Source organism: Pyrus communis, chromosome 15 (assembly GCF_041283825.1).
Source record: "Pyrus communis isolate YQ-2024b chromosome 15, ASM4128382v1, whole genome shotgun sequence".
In the NCBI taxonomy this organism is placed as follows: Eukaryota; Viridiplantae; Streptophyta; class Magnoliopsida; order Rosales; family Rosaceae; genus Pyrus; species Pyrus communis.
The window spans coordinates 41,842,839-41,863,528 of NC_142579.1; the positions used below are offsets into that span (position 1 = coordinate 41,842,839).

The window sequence follows — 20,690 nt, forward strand, 5'->3', positions numbered from 1 at the left end:
GACTCACCTGTCCTAATAAATAAGTTCAAGCCACGCATTTAATCCTAATCCTAATCCTGTTACTTGTATTAATTTGTAGCTTATTCTGGAATTAATCCACGTGTTTGATATTTATTTCACTTAATTGCAAATTAAGTTAGCTAATTGTGGGTCGCAATAATCTTTAATTCTTAAGGAGATTACGTTTGCGCAAGAGGAAGAGGAATCAATCACTCTTCAAGGAGGAGGTTGAAGCTTACCGGAAAGCACACAAGAAGTCAAATTGCATTAGCCTGATATATATATATATATATGTGTATATATGTATATATTTATATATGTAATACTCTTTTTATGATAATATTGATGAGCATAGGCAACTGTTTCTAGCATAACTCATATGGAGAAGAAAATTACAGAAATCCAGCTCGTTTCCGGTGACCAGAACAAAGGACGTCACAGGTACTGAAGTCTGAAACAAGCCCTAGGGCTCAGAATATCATAAACAGAAATGGCTGGTTACTTGTTAATTAGCATAATAATTTTCTTCTCATTTTTTATTTGTAAAACATAAATAAATAATTAATAATATTATGGATGCATACATGCAGGTGGACAGTGCGCAATTGGGCATTTCTGAATTAACCTCCAATATTAGAAGCCGATTCCAACACTAGTCATGCATCACAGTTTCATGTATCCAATAGCTCGGCCCCTAAATCAAACGACCATGGTCAATCAGTCCCTGAGCTGTCCTTAAGGCCCAAGAATTCGGCCCATAAAAGTGGGTCCATATGCTTGACCCGTCAATCATGGGCTTCTGTGCACTCTAATTTGATCCGTCACCTTTTCTTTTTCTTTTTTATTTAATTTTTAAATTGTAAGGACCTTATGACTTGGGCGATCGAGTTTCTTGGTAGTCATAGTTGTGTTTCTATTTCAGGATCTTAAGAACTGGTTTGGTATTGAGGTGATTTTATAAAAAATAGGTATAAAAAGAAGTTGAGCTTAAAAAGGTATTTGGTAAACATTTAAAAACAACTTATTTTCACAGTTTTGGATGAAAAATGGTTGAAAAAATAAGTTTATTCTCACATCATAGCAGAAACAATTTTTTTTCAAAGCACAAGAATACCAAACCAACTTATGTACATAAATCTTATTTAAGGAAGTTTCATTTTATTTCTAATGTCTTCCACTCTGATAGTTAAGATGTTACATCACAATTTTAAATTAGAAGAGAGATTTAAAAAATAACAGATCTATTCATTGACTTTTAATAATCTTTCAAGCTGTTGCATAATTTGGTCGGCTAACCTTTCAACATTACTTTTAAGCAATCCACGTTCTTAGGATATTCTTTCACAATCGTAAGCCTTCCAAACATTCATTTGAGAAGCTTCAATAAAAAACGTAAAAAAAATAAAAAGAAAGAGATAAACACATTATTTTATATTTTAGATTACTCGTGGAACTTGAGGATGGGTTGGGTTGGGGTAGCTTGTCCTTGCATCTTCGTGTTTTTTTTTTCTTCCATCAAATTATTCCTTTTGTAAGTAGTTGAATGCAAACAAACATGGCGTGACCACGCTTTCTTAGCCTTCACTCAAAAATCATTGTGCCTTTTCTAAATTCTTGTAATTATTTTTGCTATTAATTATGATATTTAATGAGTAAAATAGTTCTCTTCAAATGGAATTAGGTCATGGGTCTTATTTATACAAATGATATATTTATATTCGAATCTAAGATATCTCACTTATAAATGAAAAAAAAAATATTATTCGATGTATTAAGTAACAGATCATGGTCTAATTTATATTGTCCTTTTTGAACTTATTTGTTGTATTTCCTTTTCAACTATACTTGTATTTATATTTTCCTTGAACTTTCTATATTTTTTTACTAGTTTTTTTAATTAGTGGTTACACAACAACAATAACGTCTTGATCACGTTAGGAGTAAAGTCTATGAATCTGGAATAACGAAAGTGTAATAGTCCGGTTTTGCCCTTTACGAACCCCTTTCTTGAACAGCTTTACGAGGGTAGTTATAACTTTTCACCTAGTATTTTTTGCTTCTAAATTAAGAAAAATTATAAAGAAATTTTGATCCAACACCTTTGTAACTGTTCCTATCCTACGGTAGGTAAGCTCTGAACAACAATCTCATAAAGTCAAACAAACAAAGAAAAATAAGGTGAACTGTCAATCCCACCATTTCAATTTGTCACCATTTTCTTTCCCATCTAGAAGCATATATGATATAATATTATATAATTTCGTCCATAAATTGTTAATTGTGCTCTTGCTACTTCTATTCACTTCGCAACTTCAAAAGTACTCGCACAAAAGAAAAAACTAGGAAAAAGAAGAAGAATTTGAGATTCTTTTTTCGAAATTCCAATGGCAGAAAAGAGTAAAATTTTGATCATCGGAGGCACTGGCTATATCGGAAAGTTTGTCGTCGAAGCGAGCGTAAAGGCCGGCCATCCAACCTTTGCTCTAGTTAGAGAGAGCACGGTCAAAGACCCTGCCAAGGCTAACCTCATTGAGAAGTTTAAGAACTTGGGTGTCACTTTGCTCTACGTACGCATGTTCATATTAATCTCTCTATAATCTCGCTTCATGTTTAAGTTAATTATGTTATGGTAGTTAATTATGGTGATTAATATGCAGGGAGATCTTTATGACCATGAGAGTTTGGTGAAGGCGATCAAACAGGTGGATGTTGTGATATCGACCGTGGGTTTCATGCAAACTGCAGACCAAACCAAGATCATTGCTGCCATTAAAGAAGCTGGCAATATCAAGGTTAGTGTCTCTAATTAACCAGAGGATCTATCGGTCAGGTTGTCTGATCAAGTGACATATTCGACTATCTAATATTAATATGTTATAGTGTCGATATGCTTGTTAGTGATAATCCATGTGAAAATCATTTGACGACTTAAAATTATCAGACAGTCCGACTCAAATTTTGTTTCCTTCTAATTTAGGGGTTTTTAGGCGAAAGATTTGCAAAACTATGGGGATTAATATAAATATAACTTGTCCTGTATTTTATGCAGAGATTCTTCCCGTCGGAGTTTGGAAACGATGTGGATCGAGTGCATGCAGTTGAACCAGCCAAGTCTACGTTCGACCTCAAGGTCCAAATCCGGCGTGCTATTGAGGCCGAGGGCATCCCCTACACTTATGTCTCCAGCAACTGCTTTGCTGGCTACTTTCTGCCCTCATTGGCACAGCCAGGTGCCACTTCTCCACCCAGAGACAAAGTCACCATCTTAGGGGACGGAAATCCGAAAGGTAACAATGTCAACGAAAGTACTTCTGTTCATAAGCAATTATGTTATAAGTACTTTTACTAGAAGGCACTTGGGAGGTTGTTCATGAAGAAGTACTTGCCAGGTGCCTCTCTACAAAGTACAAAAAAATGGTTTTACCACTCAGAAGCACTCTAATTTTTCTACCGAATGGTTCATAATCGCTTTTATTTGTATGTAATTGATTTGATCCATTCAGAAGCAATCTTAAATATGCTCTATATTGTTTGTTAATGTTGCAGCTGTGTTCAACAAGGAAGATGACATTGGAACCTATACGATCTGCGCCGTTGATGACCCAAGAACATTGAACAAGATCCTCTACCTGAAGCCTCCACAGAACATCTACTCCTTCAATGAACTTGTTGCCCTGTGGGAGAAGAAGATTGGCAAAGTTCTTGAAAAAGTCTACGTCCCAGAGGACAAACTTCTCAAGGATATTGCAGGTCAGTAATTAATCATCCATTTTTTTATACAAACGATAGTGGAAGGGAAGGAATTCAAACTCAGATCTCGAGTGCATGAGCGATTGCTCTTAATCAACCGTGCTATAAGCCTCCTGCAGTAATTAATCATGCATTACCTTAGCCATGGTTTAATTAATTAATGTTGTTGGTTTTGCAGAGGCCCCAATTCCAATCAATGTGATATTAGCAATCAACCATTCAGTGTTTGTGAAGGGAGATCATACCAACTTCGAAATCGAGCCGTCCTTCGGAGTTGAGGCTTATGAGCTCTACCCTGATGTGAAGTACACCACCGTGGATGAGTACCTTGATCAATTTGTTTGAAGAGATTAAGATCACAGGACTTCTGCTAATATGTGAGCTAAATATCTCAGAAAATATAACTTTAAATGTCGTTAATGTTGTTTGAGCGGAAGAGTGTGTGCGACGAGAACAAAATTTACAGAGTTTTAATGTATTTTCTATGTTTCTCCTGCACATTTGTGGTTGGTTTTGATTTTTAGAGATGTCAAAACGCTTTGAGAATTGCCTAGTGTATATCACGTCATGGTGATGCGAAATATAAAAATAAGATGATATATTCTTGGCTGTATGGCTGTATTTACAATTTCAAGCTAGGTTAATCGTCATGGACTCATGAGTAACATAATATTTTGAATATAGAACATACAATCCCCATATGTGCATTGTGTGTCTCATGAGTTGCAAAATCTTCTCATGTGACCCCCACATTGATCTCACTCAATAACCTAATCAAACAAACCTGGCGAAGTTTCTCTCATTTTTAATTTGCAACTATTATGAAATGCTTTGGAGCTAAACACACATCACTAAGTTACAAAATATTTTGAACATAGAATCCATGCATTAACACCGTTCATGGAGCATCTCTCACAAGAACACGAGATCCTAAATATTTTATCTCACACGACCCCACACTAATCTCATTCAGTGTGAGAACTATCCTAATCAAGCAGCGTAGCGAATATCTCTCCTCCCCTTATACCTTTATAAACGTTACGAAAATGATGCTTGGTGGCCAAACGCACAACATAAGTTGAAGACGAATAGAACACGCATGACTTTGACACACGAAAGGAAGCACTTGCACAGAGCAAGCAACCACCATCACAACGGAAGAGGATTCTCTCCCTTCCTAATCTCTCTCCCCTTCCCTCCCCTCCTATTTGAACGGTTACAGTTTAGCCACGTCAACATCTTATATTGATTTTTTTATAGAGACAATAAGACAAAAAGCAATATGTAAGAAAAGGGAAGGGAAGGGAATGAGAATAGGAAGGGAGAGAATCCTACTCCCATCACAAGATCAGAACTAGTGGTGGTCACATTTCTATTATTACACTATCGCGACTTACATTACAAGCCAATTTTACATTTGGTCCCTCAAATTGCAGCAAATTATGAAACCAACGCAATTAGTTGAACTTTGTCTTGCTTGCTTAGGAGACAACCCCCGTGTCACAAAGTCTCTTAACTTTGTATGATGACAATAAAACATCCATTATTCAATGTCCTTGCTGACACGTAATGTTTCCTCAGCTCATGCGTTTCTTTTCTTTTTGGTACAACTAACATCAGTGAAAACGACCCACTAGCTCTTAATCTAGCGTTTCATTCCCCCTCGACGTCCGGAAAACGAAATAAACATACATTTTACAGGAAACCAGTGCAGTTCTCTTCCTTGTATTTACATGTCCCACTTAAATTTTTCTTCCAAAGATGATCGGAGAGGCTCATACCGAAGAGTGCGAGCTTTGTCCCCAAAGTAGCTTTCATGCATGAAGAGCAATCTAACCTAAATTGCTATAAGAATCCGACTCTGACTCCGACTTAATTTAACTTGAACTTAGTATTGTTGATCACAAATCTCAATGACTCTAAAAAGACCTTTCCAAGACTGGTTTCTCCACGCTCCAAACCTGGTTTTAGTTCCGAAACTGGAGCTTGTGCCGGTGACGGTGATGGTAATGCTGCAGGGGCTTCTGTAGTCGGCAGAACTCTTGGTCGACGCTGTGCTTCATATCCTATGATTCCAATCAGTCTTCTACCTTTGGTTCCTTCAACTTGCTCACCTGCCAAACACAAAGCAAAATAGATTACAACAATTTCAAAACACGAAGAAATCTGAGAGTACAATAACATGTTCACCATCTCAGTTCTCTTACCATTCGAGTCCGAGTAGGGTTTGGAAGTCTCCGAAAGAAAAACGAGTGTCGGGGTGATGACAGTAAGAGCAGCCCAGAAGAAGAATATCACAACATAGGTTCTCCCACTCATTTGTTGCCCGTCGGGGGTGGACCAGAGAGAAAAGCCGGTCTAATTAGCGAGACAGAATATTATGCTTCAACTCCAGGGTTTTAAGAGAAGAAACGGAATACAAAAAGAGAGACAAGAGAGAGGATGGAGAAGAGACCTTGAACACTATTAGCTGGTCGTTGCATAAAAAATTATGTGATCATAAAAAACTAACTTAATTAGACATGAATTGTTTGTCAAATTATTAACAACTACACTTGGTGATTTCCTTGTTCAGTTGGTGGAGGGTTGTTATACCAATTAGGTGCATGATTTGGACATCTACCTGGCATCCCCAAGTACACCTGCTAATCATAACCCCGCTTGCTTAATAACTCGATTTAATTAATACCACAACAATAATATACTCAAAACTTGGCATTCAGTAATTCAGCAGCAAGTAAAGCGGAAGAAGAACGAAAGTACAGGTAGATATCGAACAGGTTAGTGACAAGTGAGAATTATCAATTTATGCAAGTTTTCACGGCTCATTAAGTACTAATAGTAAGCAAATTATCCTAATAGTGAGCAAAATTCAAACATATCTATGAACTTTGCGAGTATTAACATGAAAATGTGTTCAGAAAAACTAAAAACATTCGAACACTGCACTTCTTTCGTTCACTGATTCGACCAAAGCTTCAGTCTGAGTTCGCTGCAGCAGGTCTCTGCCCTGTATACCTCTGTAATAATCAAGGGGAACAAGTAAAAATGTTGAACTTAAGGAAACTCCCAACATGAACAATTGATCCTGCTTTAGGGAAAAAAGGTAAATGGTGGCTGAACAACAATCTAGACCTCTCACCTGTTTTCCGATGCTGAACGGTACATATTTATACTTAATCATGTGCATTATCTGGCGCTTCATTGTAAGAGCAAAAAGAACGATCCAATAACAGAGGAGAATGGGCCAGAAAACAGGGACGTCAAACGCAGAGAAGAAGGTCATCAGAAAGGCGATACAGAAAGCCTTTGTAATGGAATACCTAAAACCACGCAAGCAAGAGCATATATTACTGAGTCTCAGTTAGCAGTCATAAAAACCTACTGAACACATACAAGCACGCATTAATTGCAATTACGTACATGTTACAGTAAACAACGTGTTGTGCAATGACTATTCAAATCGAGAAAGAACAATCTCGATTGCTGAAGTCATTCACACAATCCTAACTTCCATTCGGTGCTATCAAGAGCTGCTTCATAAGAACCCCATTATCCTCCATATATTTTTGTACACATTTTAAAGCATACATACAATTAGCCAGAACCCCGCCTTCCTAAGCCCGGGGTTTGTTGGTATGATCTAATGTAGCATTCATATAAGTGCTACTCAAACATTTAAATCAGCCACAACACCTGCTTTAGATCACACCCAAAAACCCATAGCAAGTACATATACGATGCAACTCTCACAATTCCACTAAGGAAGTTGTTCAATTACCAGAATTTGAACTCGGGGAGGCGGCGAATGAACGGCTTAAACTCATCGGAACCTCGGGTTGGCAGGGAAGCCCCGTCCGCTTCGAGCTCTGGATCAACCTTTGGTGACAGAAACCCAATCAACAGATTCAAGATATAGATTCCCAGGCCGTATGACACAATGTAGAACCCTTGAATATAGTAAACTCGGAGCACGTAAACCACCGCCAGGGCAAGAGTCCCCAGCCACCTGTGAACCGGGTTCGGGGTCGACCGGTCCAAGTAGTACTGAAATGTCCTTGAAAATTCGTCTCTCCACTTCGCCAACGGCGCCACCGTGGACCCAGTATCGCCGCCCTCAACTCCTTCCATCAATATTTTCCTGAACATCCATCACAAGCAATAGCCCAAATCAAAAGATTAGATTCTGTTTGGTTCCCGAGAAAATTAATCACCCGATTCGCCTGTAGAGAAGTATTAATTCGGACCTAACAATTCACATTTCTGGGTAATCAAAACCTAATAGTTTCACAAACCCAGTGTGGAATCAAACATCTTTCTAACGAAAATAAATTAAAAAAAAAAAAAACGGAAATCTTTTAATATTATAAAAAAATTAATTAAAAAAACCAATAATTTAGTTCAGGAAAAATAGAAAAATAAGAAAAAATCTTTACCTTGAAGAAAATTGAAGTGTGTTTTGGATCCGCTGAGAGAATCTAACTGTAATCCAAATTTCTAAGCGGATCTGTGTGAATTTCGTAAGCTTATTTACCAGTTAATGTCGGTGCGATTGTTCGTTTCTTATCTGTTTCCTTTTTCCAGGAAAATCGAAATTGGGAAGAACATCGCACGCTAGCCTTCAATTGCGTGCGCGCGATTAAAGGCATCGAAACGCACAGCTTCGTGTTTGACAAATTAACGGCGTCCTTTAAATGGCCGTTCGGCTTAGCGGTTAATTAAAGCCCTTCGACATGATATTATCTTATGTTCAAAAGCATCCCACCACCACATTTCAAAGGGACTATTTCTTAGTGGGCCCAAAAAGACTAAAGGGATTTTAACCCATCATTAATTACAGTCAAATAACTCAAATCATTCTAAACATTTGAATTATGGTTAATCAATTTTGTCGGTCACTTCGGAAATCACTACTTTGGCTCCAATTAAATAGAAACCGGGGATGTTTTGGTAACTTCAGTAGCTGTTATACCCTCCCATGGCTTTGGGATATGAGATATAATATTCGGATGTCCGGATCCTCTTGGTGAAGATCATCATAACATTTCATCGTATATCGTGCGATCAATTTTCATTATATTTAATTTTAAATAAATAAATTCAAAATAATTTCTAACAGCAAAATATGTGATAATTCACAACTTGGATCCGGATGGGATCCATCTACCCTACCCGGTCATTTGGGCCATTACCTTCGGTTTTCTCCGGCCTGCTTCAATTCACACAACAGAGAGTCAGAGAGAGTGGCAGTGAGCGGAGGAGCTGGTGGTAGCTGGCGGAGAAAGTGAGAAAAAGATGGGGACTTTAGGACGAGCAATATACACTGTCGGATTCTGGATTCGAGAGACGGGCCAGGCCATTGATCGCCTCGGCAGCAGCCTCCAGGGCGGCTACTACTTCAAAGAGCAACGTAAGCCTAAGCCCTTTCTGTCGAACCCTAGATCCCATATTTTTAGCTCAATCTCTTGATTTTGGTAATTTAGGCGCTGTTTGGTTCGCATTTCGTATTGATTTCGACATCGCAGCTGTAGAATTAGCATGAAGTCTAGGGCTTTGCTTTTCATTTGATTTGATAGGTAATTGTGGAATTAGATGGTGTGTTCTACTAGTAGATTATTACCAACCCAACATTAATTTGATAAATTTGTTATATGGGCGTTCCTGGAAATCGTTAATATTTATCATTTATGTGAAATGAAGATTTTTGGAGCATTTCTGAGTATTGGAAGCAATTGGGTATTCGTAAAGGTGGTAAATTGGTGGCCTGTCGGCGTGTTTGTAGTCAGTCGAGCCATAAGCTCAAAATTTTACGATTGAGGAGGGGGAGGAGATGAAGAAAACAAGAATGGACAAATAAATATATGTCCACCCATTGGTAGTTTGGTTCACCTAATTTTGAAAAGCTAATTGCTCAGCAATCAGCATAGCACATTCTTAGTTTGCGTACATGGGCGATTCAGGATTTTTGGGTTTTGCTTTCTTTTTTCTGTGCACGAGGATGGTGATTATGTTCTTTTCTGTAGTGTCTCGGCATAGAACTCTAATGAACGTATTCGATAAAGCTCCTGTGGTTGACAAGGATGTATTTGTGGCGCCAAGTGCCTCCATCATTGGCGATGTTCAAGTGGGAAGAGGGTCTTCCATATGGTATGGATGTGTTTTGAGAGGTAAGAACTTCTTTTGAGACACAATAATGTACGGATGTATGAATGATTTTCTCAGTACAATGGGACCTTTTGGAAGAAAGGACGCTCATTTTATGATGCTTTATTTTATTTTATTTTTCTCATCTTTTTTGTTGGTTAATGAGCTGATGATTTGTTCTTGATGTTTTCCATATCTAGAACCTCTTTATTCTTCATCCGTTGTTAGATTTAGGGAGAACTAATAAAAAGTCCCTCAAAATTTTTTTTTTATCGAAAAACACTTGACAACTTTTCATATTATTAAGGACATTTGTTATATTACAAGGACCTTAAAAAAAAGAAAAAAAGAGTCACCCTTTATGAGGGTTTTGAATTTAAAAAAAAATGTCTTTAATAAAATAAAATAAATAAAAAGGTGCCCTTAATGATAAAAGAAAAAAGTTGTTTAAGAGTTTTTGAATAAAAAAATGTTTTGCGAGGGGCACTTAAAAATCTATGATATTAAATGCATGCGTTTCTCATAGCATCAATCCATATTCGTTTTTATTGTTACTGATGCACTTTGCAAAACCATGGATTTCTTTTAATATCAAATGATCTTAACGCAAGTTGCGAGATAAAACTAGGAATAGTTATCACTTATCATATTTTCTTTTCCATTGTGTCCTGTTTCTCACTGTATATGGAGCTTAGCTTGATAAGAGTAGTGCCTGAGTACTTTTAAAAGATTAGTTATCTGTTGAAAATCTGGTTTATTGTCAATATAGGTGAATATGAGCTGTATTTGTTTATGGAATGGTGGATTTTGGTGATAATTTGTAAAACTGTACTTGTGCTAGGTGATGTGAACAACATCGTTGTTGGATCTGGAACTAACATACAGGACAACTCCCTTGTTCATGTGGCGAAGTCAAATTTAAGTGGGAAGGTGTTACCAACCATTATTGGAGATAATGTTACTGTAGGTGAGTAAATGTGATGTCAAAGATGTGTTTAATTGGAATTTGGAGTCGGTCTGATAGTAGTTCTAATTAATTCCCCACAAATTACGCAACAAAAATTTGCTTTGAGCAGGTCACAGTGCTGTTATACATGGCTGTACTGTTGAGGATGAGGCCTTTGTTGGCATGGGAGCCACACTTCTTGATGGCGTCGTCGTTGAGAAACATGCCATGGTAGCTGCTGGATCCCTGGTGAGACAGAATACAAAAATCCCCAGCGGAGAGGTATGTCTAAAAGCCCACACGCTGACCCTCTTTATCCTTCTATTAATCTTTCTGGAAGTCAGAGAACTTTATTAATGTGAATTCTATGAATTATGATTGTGCTTGGAATTGCATGTTATGGTTTCGGATTCAGCTTTATCTAGGCCAGCTGAATGAATCTTTCATTTCTGTGGTCCACGACCGTCAACTGTGGTTGAAAACTTTGTTTCATTTTAGAGTAAGCAGTAAAATACATTTGTTACAGGTATGGGCAGGAAACCCAGCAAAATTTCTGAGAAAGCTCACAGATGAAGAAATAGCCTTCATCTCCCAGTCAGCCACCAATTACACCAACCTTGCACAAGTCCATGCAGCTGAGAATGTGAAGTCGTTTGATGAGATTGAGTTTGAGAAGGCCCTCCGCAAGAAGTTTGCCCACAAGGATGAGGAGTATGACTCAATGCTAGGTGTCGTTCGTGAGATTCCCCCAGAACTTATTCTTCCCGATAATGTATTACCAGATAAAGCAGCAAAGGACCAAAAATGATTCCGTTAGTTGTTTTTGTTTTTCCGCGCCTTTGTAACTCAAATCTGGAGAGATTTGGGGCACCAAGAAATATTTTTTGTTAAGTACAAATACATGGAAAAGGTATCATTTCCTTTCCCAATAATAGCCGGCTTGTTTTAAGGCAGAAGTATGAATCTTTTCCGGCCATTGGATCTCCTCTTTCTCGGCTTTTCAGAAACTACATTTTCTGCTCCGGCGGTTTGTACGTTCATCTGCCTATTCATACCAAGGTATAGCATGACACATCTCTCTTCTCTATTTTGTTTTGTCATTGCACTCAACTACAAGACAGGAAACATCGTATGCATCACGCTCTGTGGTCGATGGGATGGTGATCGTCGATGTTTCCATGTGCTGGGCAGCTGAAGTTCTAATCCCAGCCTACTGGCCTATGCATTAAATCAGGCATGGTAAAATAAAGCTTTACGACAAAATACATGACATTGTTTTTTGCATGAATGGTGCACGGGCGAGATTTGAGCCGTTATATTTGCATAAACTTTGGTATCAACATGAAACGGTGACAATGTAGAGAACTTTAAGGAAGTGATTTTCGTACTTCTATCCCAATGTATTTTGATCTTTTTTTTTAACAAACGATATTATCTACATTGAAAAAGTGATTTACGCAAAGAGTCTTTTCTATTTTCTTTCTAGAAACTTGGAAACGTGAAATCCAACCGTTACAGTGCAGAAGGAGAAAATGAAATATAAAACCTAGCATCGTAAAAATTTTAGTATTTTATGAACAGGATAGGATCTTTTCCAAAACAATTATTGGCCAATCGGAATCTTAGAAAGCTGAAATCTCCGTGATTTCAGCAGGAAAACGTAGAAAAAGTAGTCCCACCAATCATTCAAAGAATCAAACCCTACCCTATAAATCTATCCTCTACATGCCCTACTGTTTATTTTCCTCCAATTAATTTTCCCTTTAATCATCGAAAGTGCTGTTTGTTTCTTCATATTTTTTGTTTGAAAATTTAACAAAAAAACAAAACAAAACAAAACAAAATAAAACAAACAAACAAAGGCAATGGATGGATATATAAAATAAAAGAAAGTTGTTTCTTTCGTTGTTGGTGCCGGTGTTGTTTGTGACAAAGTTAATCATAACATAATTATTTGATGAGGATGATGCACTCTAGAGTTCTGTTTAAGAGACATTTTAAATTGCTGAGTTCAAGAGTCTGATGAGTTTTTTTCTTTCTTCTCCAACTACTAACTATTTATTTCATGGCTTCACCCAACTTGAAGCCTAAAACTTAATTTTGGATAACTTTTTTTTAGCTATTTATATTTTTGTCACTATTTAATGAAGTACATTCTAATTACCAAAAACACTTATAAGTCATTTTTGTCAATAACATTGGACAAATTTTTGTAAATATCATAACATAATAAACATACAACACACAACCATGAGGCTTTCTTAAAACTAGAGATCTCAGGTTTGAAATCCGTTGGTGTTAAAGCTAGACTTATTTAATGAAGTACATTCTAATTACCAAAAACACTTATAAGTCATTTTGTCAATAACATTGGACAAATTTTTGCAAATATCATAACATAATAAACATACAACACACAACTATGAGGCTTTCTTAAAATTAGAAATCTCAGGTTTGAAATCCGTTAGGAGCTAGACTTGTGGCACCTAACCCCCAAAAAGGTATAGTTTGCCATTAGTTGTCCCCTTAAAACTGGATCTGCAACTTGCAAGTTGCAACTGCGCCTCCTGCTCTCTTTGCAGTGTCTATAAATACACGACACAAGACAAGCCGAAGCGTGCAGACAGTGAGAGATAGCAGAGTCCCAATTCCCAAATAGCCAGAGGGGCCAGGAAAATGGGTGCAGAAGCCTTAACCGCCACCGGCAACTCCACCGCGCGAGAGGCTCCTCTGGTACTGGGACTACAGGCTTCCGCCCTCGTCGACCATGTTGCCCGCGTCGACTGGTCCCTGCTTGATCAACTCCCCGGCGAGCGTGGTGGCTCCATTCCTGTAAACCTCTTTTGACTTCATAGCTTCTCCTTGCTTTTTCCTGTTTTTTGCTACTTGGGTTCGTAAATTTTGGTGCTTTTGATTGATTTATGCAATTTGGAATGATGGGTTTGTTATTGTTGCTCAATTCAATCAGAATGTTGAAGACTTTAGCTTTTGGGACGTATTTTCTGGTGTAGGTTGCAATTGAAGAGCTTGAGCATATATTGAGTGAGGTGAAAACCCATGTAATTTCATATCCTGATGATTCCTTGCCAATGAAAACCATAGCCGGCGGCAGTGTGGCCAATACAATCAGAGGGCTGAGTGCCGGTTTCGGAGTCTCCTGTGGGATAATTGGTGCCTGTGGAGATGACGAGCAAGGCCAGTTATTTATCAGTAACGTGAGCTCTCATGCTGTGAACCTCTCCAGATTAAGGATGAAGAAGGGACCCACAGCTCAGGTAAACTTAGCTTCATTTCCTCTTTTCTTTTTTTTTTTGGGGGGTTTTCAGATTGAGTTTGTGGATGCTGAGTGCTGAAGCTTTGTTGGTAATTTGGTGTGGTGCAGTGTGTTTGCTTGGTGGATGCGTTGGGGAACCGGACAATGCGTCCTTGTCTCTTTAGTGCTGTGAAACTTGAGTCTCAGGTGCATGCCTCTGTTTAGATGCCCAATGCATACGTATCTGCGTGTCTGTGTGCATGTGTGTGTGTTGTGTGCTTGAGCTGTCAGTGTTTTGTCAACTTCTTCGAATGAGCTTACAAAGAATAGAATTATGTTATCCAGGCCGATGACTTGACGAGAGCGGACTTTAAGGGCTCTAAGGTAAGTGTCTTCTATACTTTCTCCAACAAAGTGTAGTGTCATACTGCGCTTTAGGCGGTACCATGTGTGAAACATAGACGCAGACGGTATGATTTAAATAGTTGAAAGGGTTTTGTAGATGTAAATGCTGATATCTCTTTTCTTTCAGTGGTTGTTGTTGAGGTATGGTATCATCAATTTGGAAGTGATTCAAGCAGCTATATCAATTGCAAAACAAGAGGGTCTTTTTGTGTCCTTAGACTTAGCCAGTTTTGAGGTACAAGTATTTTTCTTCAGAATCTTTCATTTGGAGGATGGGATTTGTCCAAATTTGCTGTCAAAGCAAGTTGATATCCTAACCATGACTTATTTATGGGGCGTTACGACACAAGATAATGCCGTCTCCAGAATGAGTGACAAAAATTTCATTAGAGTGTAGCAACCCCTATACAATTTTCAACTGAAAGGCTAATCCCTTTCCAACTCCCACTGCATTTCTCTGCATGTAACTAAAGAAAACTAATAAGTCTGCAAGTGCTTTGGTGTGGAATCTTGAGTTTTGATTTGCAAGCAAAGTGAAAATACATAGTTCTGTTTCTTATCTTTGTTTTCTTATTTCGGCTTTTAATATCGAGTTTCAGGTCTCTATATATTATCTTATATGGTCTTTAACATTACTCAGATGGTTCGCAACTTTAGATCGCCTCTTCTACAGCTGCTGGAGTCAGGGGACATAGACCTCTGCTTCGCCAATGAGGATGAAGCAACAGAGTTGCTAAGGTGACTTTCATTTGGTTGGAATTGTAACATGTTAAAACTGTTAACCCCAATTTTGATGAAATAATGTTGACTCTTCTTTTCTACCATTTCGGTAGATTTTTCTTTCTTTTTCTACCAGACTGGTAATGTGGTGTTAAATTCTCTTGTAGAGGTTCCGAGGGTGAACAGAAGGCTGATCCCGAGGTTGCACTTGAGTTTCTGGCAAAACACTGCCGCTGGGCTGTGGTGACGTTAGGCTCCAACGGATGTATAGCAAAGCATGGAAAAGAGGTCGGAACCTTAGTAAGATTCAACCCTGTGTTACTTGATCTTGATCATCGATGTATCTTCTGAATTTTTTGTTTTGATATGTCAGATTGTGCGAGTTCCAGCCATAGGGAAATCCAATGCAGTAGATGCCACAGGAGCAGGAGACTTGTTTGCAAGTGGGTTTTTGTATGGACTGGTGAAGGGATTATCTCTGGAGGAGTGCTGCAAAGTAGGATCTTGCAGTGGCGGATCTGTTATTCGATCTCTTGGGGGTGAAGTCACCCCCGAGAACTGGCAATGGATGTATAAGCAGATGCAGACTAAAGGCCTCACTCTTCCTCATATCACCAAATGATTTTTTGTTCTACTATGTTATCAGAACAGCGATTGTTTCAAAGTCCATGGCTACTAGCCTACTATATATCTTTTCGAAAGCGAAGGGTAAGGGTATCTATGGTTGCACTTGAAGCTGACTTAACGACTGCATACGATTACGATGGAAGAACATCAGGAAGAGGAACCTGAACACTTTTTTAGGCTTTTCTTGTAACTCTTGTTTTTGCTTTTGGTTTAAACCTGCAATCCTGAATAATTATGTGTTGATTTACTACATGTTTTTGCAAGTTTTTACTTGTTATTATGGAAGTTGTTGTGTCGTTCCCATTCTTTCAATTCGATCAATGTTGTCCTCATTCTATTACGCCGCACGTCAATGTTGTTTCCGATGAGTCTCATTTTCCATTAAAATTGAACCAACTGTTTAAGTAGAGATGGTAATTTTAACCGTTAAACAGTTTAAACAACCACATAACGACAAAACTCCCTCTACGATGTGAAGCAAGTGGTAATAAAAAACAGAGTAAATTATAACAATGGTCCCTTAACTTTTAACTCAATTGGAGCAATGGTTCCTAAACTAAAAATCCATTACCATTGTTCCCTCAACTTTAATCTAACTAGAGAAATAGTCCATCAATTGGAGCAATAGTCTCTCAACTGTAATCCAATGGTAGCAATAATCCTTTCAATATAATTCATTTTGACAAAATTCTGACGAATTTGACGAAAAAGACCTTAGCTATACGTTTTGATGAGTTGCGGGATCCCAATTGTAGCAATGGTCCTTCCAACATAACTTATTTTGACAAAATTCTAACAAAGTCGATGAAAATGACCATAACGACACATTTTGACGAGTCAAGAGATCAATAATAATAAATTTTTAGTTGAGAGATCATTGCTCCAATTTGATTAAAATTGAGAGACCATTGCTACAGTTTCCTCTAAAAATACAGAACTTCGCTCGAAAAGCTTGTGGATGCACAAAATATATAAAGTCCATCGTTTTCCACTTAAGTTGCAGAGCTTGCAAGATTTTATCCATTTTCTAACGTTAAAATATCAAACGCACAACACAGAAAGTAAACGATTCAATAAAAATGGAGTTTTCCGACAGCAATTAGGTTCAATAACTGTATCGTAACGGTAAACATTGAATGTAAAGTCGATCTAACCAGAAGCCACTTTCAAAATGTTTATAAGAGAAGAAAAAGAAACGGCAAATGTTCACCAGAAGATTGTAATCTTCTCCAATACCATCCATACTCTTAAGAACCACGTACTGCAAGAAAACCTCATTGAAGGGATGGAAAGACAACTGCTTGTATCTATCATCCTCAGATATCCATGGGAGCTACATCCGGTTCGGGAACTGCTGCCTGGTCTGCGCCAGCGCCAGAGCCCTCACCCTCTTCTGCAGCTGCAGCAGGCTCAGCACCAGCATCGGGTTCAGCAGCAGGAGCCTCATCCTGCACGATCTCAAATGCATCGATCAACTTCTGGACGGTGTCCTGATCCAATATATGGAATGGCTCCCCAACTCCAACCACAGCAATTGTGCATATGGAACTTCTCAGTTTTTCTCCCTGCAAGGTTTCCCTTGTTGCAATGAGGGCATCCTTGATCAGATCCTCCCTTGTAGAGCCTGTGAAATTCTCAAACCTGCGTTCCAAGTATGTCTTTGCAGCTTGTGAGCGAGACCCTATTGCAAAAGCCTGGTATTCGAAGTAGTTTCCACTTGGGCAGTTGTAATACAAATGAGCTCCAGACTCATCCAACCCACCTACTAATAGTCCAACTCCATACGGTCGCTTCCATGAGCGTTGGGTACAGACCTGTCATCCACAGGGTATATAATTAAAATAACAAAAAGGTCTCTCCAAATGGATGTTCAAATAGACACTGGTAGTTGTATACACAGAGGAGGATAACCGATAAGAGAGACCAAATATAAATACTGAAGAGGCATCATAAGTTTGTTTGCTTTTTTGTGGCAGTTTTGCAAAGTTTAGCTTCTACTAAACGGTAGAATTCAGGAGACAGACAGATTCAGCATCTAATAATACCAAAAGCCCATCCTTAATCTAGAGTCCAACACTCCAACTCACTTCTACGGTCACTGAAATCATATTGTGATGAACTACACATGATATGATTGGTAAGAATGAACTCCTTAATCACAATCAGAAACATCACCATTCTACTGAATCCATACACTAGTATTTGTATTTCCACAAAATTGTGAAATGAATGAATAAGAATATGCAGATATTCTCATCTTTTAGGGAAAGAGAAACCTCTGTATATCAAGTTGAAAAAAAATTAACTACGAGATTGAAAGATAAATGAATATGCACAAGCGAGTGTATGCACAAAGAGAGGGGGGAGGAGGAGAAAGTTCTTATCTCAGAATTCAGTCTGCAATGCAAATAAAATACATTTGTTATAAGTTGTATTATACATAAATTCGTTCACGATACACAGAAGAATAAAACTCTGAATGTGTATGCAACTACCTACAAACAGTAGATATTTGCGTAAAACAACAAGCCAACTACTAATTACACAAGGAATGGGTTCCAGAAACAAATAAGAAAATATGAGGCCCTGTTCAATCCAATCACTTTCATACTTTACTTTCCTACACAAGTCCTTTCTACATTATGCCAACATTTTATTGAAGCGCATAATGTAAAATGTATACCACATATATCTGAGATCTCAACTGCAAATCCTGAATTTCTTTTTCTGTTCTCACTCATTAGTTTAGTCAGCTTGGTTATTTAGAGACAAAAACAAACAAAGTGCATGTCAATTGTTTCAAGATGATTCTGAAATACCATGATTCAGCATGACATACATTCAAAGAATAGTTTCATTCTTCACAAGTCACATTTTGCATTAAGTTCCCAAACCAAACAACACACTTTGTAATAAAAGGTCAAAGATCTTCATGGTCACAAGAATTCCTACACTACCGATTAGACAAGAGTCCAACCCAATCCAAACCCAAATAGCTTATCTTATCACCCTCGAAAAATTAACCATATGCTACTCAGATAAACTTAAAAAGCAAACGAAATAATAAAATATGATCCTTGAGTTGTTTGATACCCATTGAGACCTTCGACACAAATGAACCCTAAGCAGCTAACTCTGGTTAAAACCCTAGTTGTTGAGTCTTAACAACCCAATTTCTTTCTCAGGGGATCTAATTTTGGTTTCCAGTAAGATAACAACAATCCTACCACTTGATTGAGTTGCAGGAAGTATACAACTCTACTAGAACAAGTAAGACACCGAAATCGAACACCAATTTTACATCTTTAACCCTCAATTTTCTCAGAAACCTCCAGAAAATTAAGAATTTCCAACTACCACCTCCAGCAAAACCCTAAATCCCCAATTCCCCGATCCAATAAGCACAAGTCACAAAACCCACTCACAAAAAAATAAAAATTTGCATAAATGAGCAGCACACAGATTCAAAAATAGGGGTACTGCTACGCGACGCACCTGAGCCTTATCGGCGAGCTGAACGACGAGTCGCCCGACGGGGAGCGGGGACTCATAGGTGTAATTGTAGTTAATGGCCTCCGATCGCATGTACCGGGAGAGGACACGGCCGTCGGCTGTGAGCCCAGCAATGGCGACGCCGATGTGGTCGTCCACCTTGAAGATCTTCTTCTGGTGGGAAGAGAGCTCGGAGTTGGCCTTGTTAACGCAGGCGAGGACAACGTGGGTTTTGGATCGGAGCCCAATGGCGGCGGAGCCTTGCTTGACGGCCTCCATCGCGTACTCCACCTGGAAGAGCCGCCCGGCGGGGCTCCATGTCGTCACGTCGGTGTCGTATTGGTTCCTGAACATCTTTACAGCGTCGTTTTTTGTTTCTCTCTCTAAGAAGAAATCACAGTGCCTCTCTCTCGGTGAAGCTGTGAGGATTTTTGTTGGGGTTTTCTTTTTGTTCAAGCAAGTGAGACTGTGACTCTCTCTCTCTCTCTCTAAGACGAACCGGGAGAGGGTTTTTTTTGCGCTTTCCTTTTCTCCTTGCTCGTACTTGGTAAATAATAAAAAATAAAAAAGATTTTTTTAAAAAAGTTTTAACAAAATATTTTTTAAAAAATTATTTTAGTACTATCCACTCACAACATATTTTTGTTATTTTGATTAAAATTTAAAGCTTTTAAATTATTTTCATTAGATTTTTTTTATATCGATAATTAAAATGTTTAGGTCTGAGTCCAGATAGCTTATTGGGTCTATAGCCCAATTTTTGGTCTATGGATTGTTGGGTTGACTATAAATCTAAGAAAAAGTCTAGTCCATGAAATTGCACATGGGCTACCAGTCCATTATATATAGTAACCAATGTTTGGAAAATAGCACATAGGCTCTAGGCGGTGGCTAGTAACCGCGATTTTGTCATAGGCGATAATCAAAAAAGGATTAGACGGGGCTAGGTGGGAATAGCCGAGACTAGACTGGAGTAGGCAGAAATGGGCGGGCTTATGTGGAGAACTTAATTGAAAAAAAATTTAGTCGCAGAGCCAACGACATACTAGCGAAGAAGAAGCTGATTTGTCTTGATATTATTTAAACTTAGACGGCGTCGTTTCTCTCCCAAACTTATTGTTTTGTATCCCTTTTTCCTCTCTAAATGAACCCCCACCATCTACCTCTTTGTCGACCTTTTGTTTTTATACCTTTTTAAAAAAATTATTTAACGTTTTATTATCTTCTTTTAGTTGAAAATCAAAGTACACAATAAACTAACAAAATATAAATCAAAGTACACAATAAACTAACAAAATATAAAACTTTATACAACAAAAGAACTACATAATTGTCAAGAAGACTACACAAACC

General features: G+C 38.1%; 5 protein-coding genes across 6 annotated transcripts; 3 read left to right on the forward strand and 2 right to left on the reverse strand.

Annotated features, from left to right (window-relative positions):
* The first annotated feature begins 2,136 nt into the window (after window positions 1-2,136).
* On the forward strand, window positions 2,137-4,371 carry LOC137710249 (phenylcoumaran benzylic ether reductase Betv6). The gene is made up of 5 exons (XM_068449181.2): window positions 2,137-2,567; window positions 2,658-2,792; window positions 3,050-3,287; window positions 3,547-3,750; window positions 3,929-4,371. The coding sequence occupies exons 1-5, from the start codon at window positions 2,385-2,387 to the stop codon at window positions 4,093-4,095; spliced, it is 927 nt and encodes a 308-aa protein (XP_068305282.1). The 5' UTR covers window positions 2,137-2,384; the 3' UTR covers window positions 4,096-4,371.
* A 2,081-nt stretch (window positions 4,372-6,452) lies between these two features.
* LOC137710238 (protein RER1B) lies at window positions 6,453-8,415 on the reverse strand. The gene is made up of 4 exons (XM_068449174.2): window positions 8,187-8,415; window positions 7,532-7,891; window positions 6,893-7,073; window positions 6,453-6,770 (listed from the first exon to the last, which is right to left on the reverse strand). Exons 2-4 carry the CDS (start codon window positions 7,879-7,881, stop codon window positions 6,729-6,731), a joined length of 573 nt encoding a protein of 190 aa, XP_068305275.1. The 5' UTR covers window positions 7,882-7,891; window positions 8,187-8,415; the 3' UTR covers window positions 6,453-6,728.
* A 471-nt stretch (window positions 8,416-8,886) lies between these two features.
* On the forward strand, window positions 8,887-11,796 carry LOC137710232 (gamma carbonic anhydrase 1, mitochondrial). Its single transcript, XM_068449170.2, has 5 exons — window positions 8,887-9,160; window positions 9,774-9,917; window positions 10,736-10,861; window positions 10,971-11,122; window positions 11,367-11,796. Exons 1-5 carry the CDS (start codon window positions 9,046-9,048, stop codon window positions 11,646-11,648), a joined length of 819 nt encoding a protein of 272 aa, XP_068305271.1. The 5' UTR covers window positions 8,887-9,045; the 3' UTR covers window positions 11,649-11,796.
* Window positions 11,797-13,182: 1,386 nt separating this feature from the next.
* LOC137710219 (uncharacterized) lies at window positions 13,183-16,157 on the forward strand. Of its 2 annotated transcripts, none has more exons than XM_068449164.2 (8): window positions 13,183-13,672; window positions 13,852-14,115; window positions 14,223-14,300; window positions 14,439-14,477; window positions 14,626-14,733; window positions 15,139-15,236; window positions 15,386-15,506; window positions 15,592-16,157. In XM_068449164.2, exons 1-8 carry the CDS (start codon window positions 13,517-13,519, stop codon window positions 15,838-15,840), a joined length of 1,113 nt encoding a protein of 370 aa, XP_068305265.1. In that variant the 5' UTR covers window positions 13,183-13,516; the 3' UTR covers window positions 15,841-16,157. The 2 variants fall into 2 exon arrangements, with proteins under 2 accessions (XP_068305265.1, XP_068305260.1); XM_068449159.2 differs by having other exon boundaries at window positions 13,266-13,672; window positions 15,386-15,518.
* A 745-nt stretch (window positions 16,158-16,902) lies between these two features.
* On the reverse strand, window positions 16,903-19,867 carry LOC137710208 (proteasome subunit alpha type-1-B). The gene is made up of 2 exons (XM_068449151.2): window positions 19,341-19,867; window positions 16,903-17,659 (listed from the first exon to the last, which is right to left on the reverse strand). The coding sequence occupies exons 1-2, from the start codon at window positions 19,689-19,691 to the stop codon at window positions 17,162-17,164; spliced, it is 849 nt and encodes a 282-aa protein (XP_068305252.1). The 5' UTR covers window positions 19,692-19,867; the 3' UTR covers window positions 16,903-17,161.
* Between the last annotated feature and the right edge of the window lie 823 nt (window positions 19,868-20,690).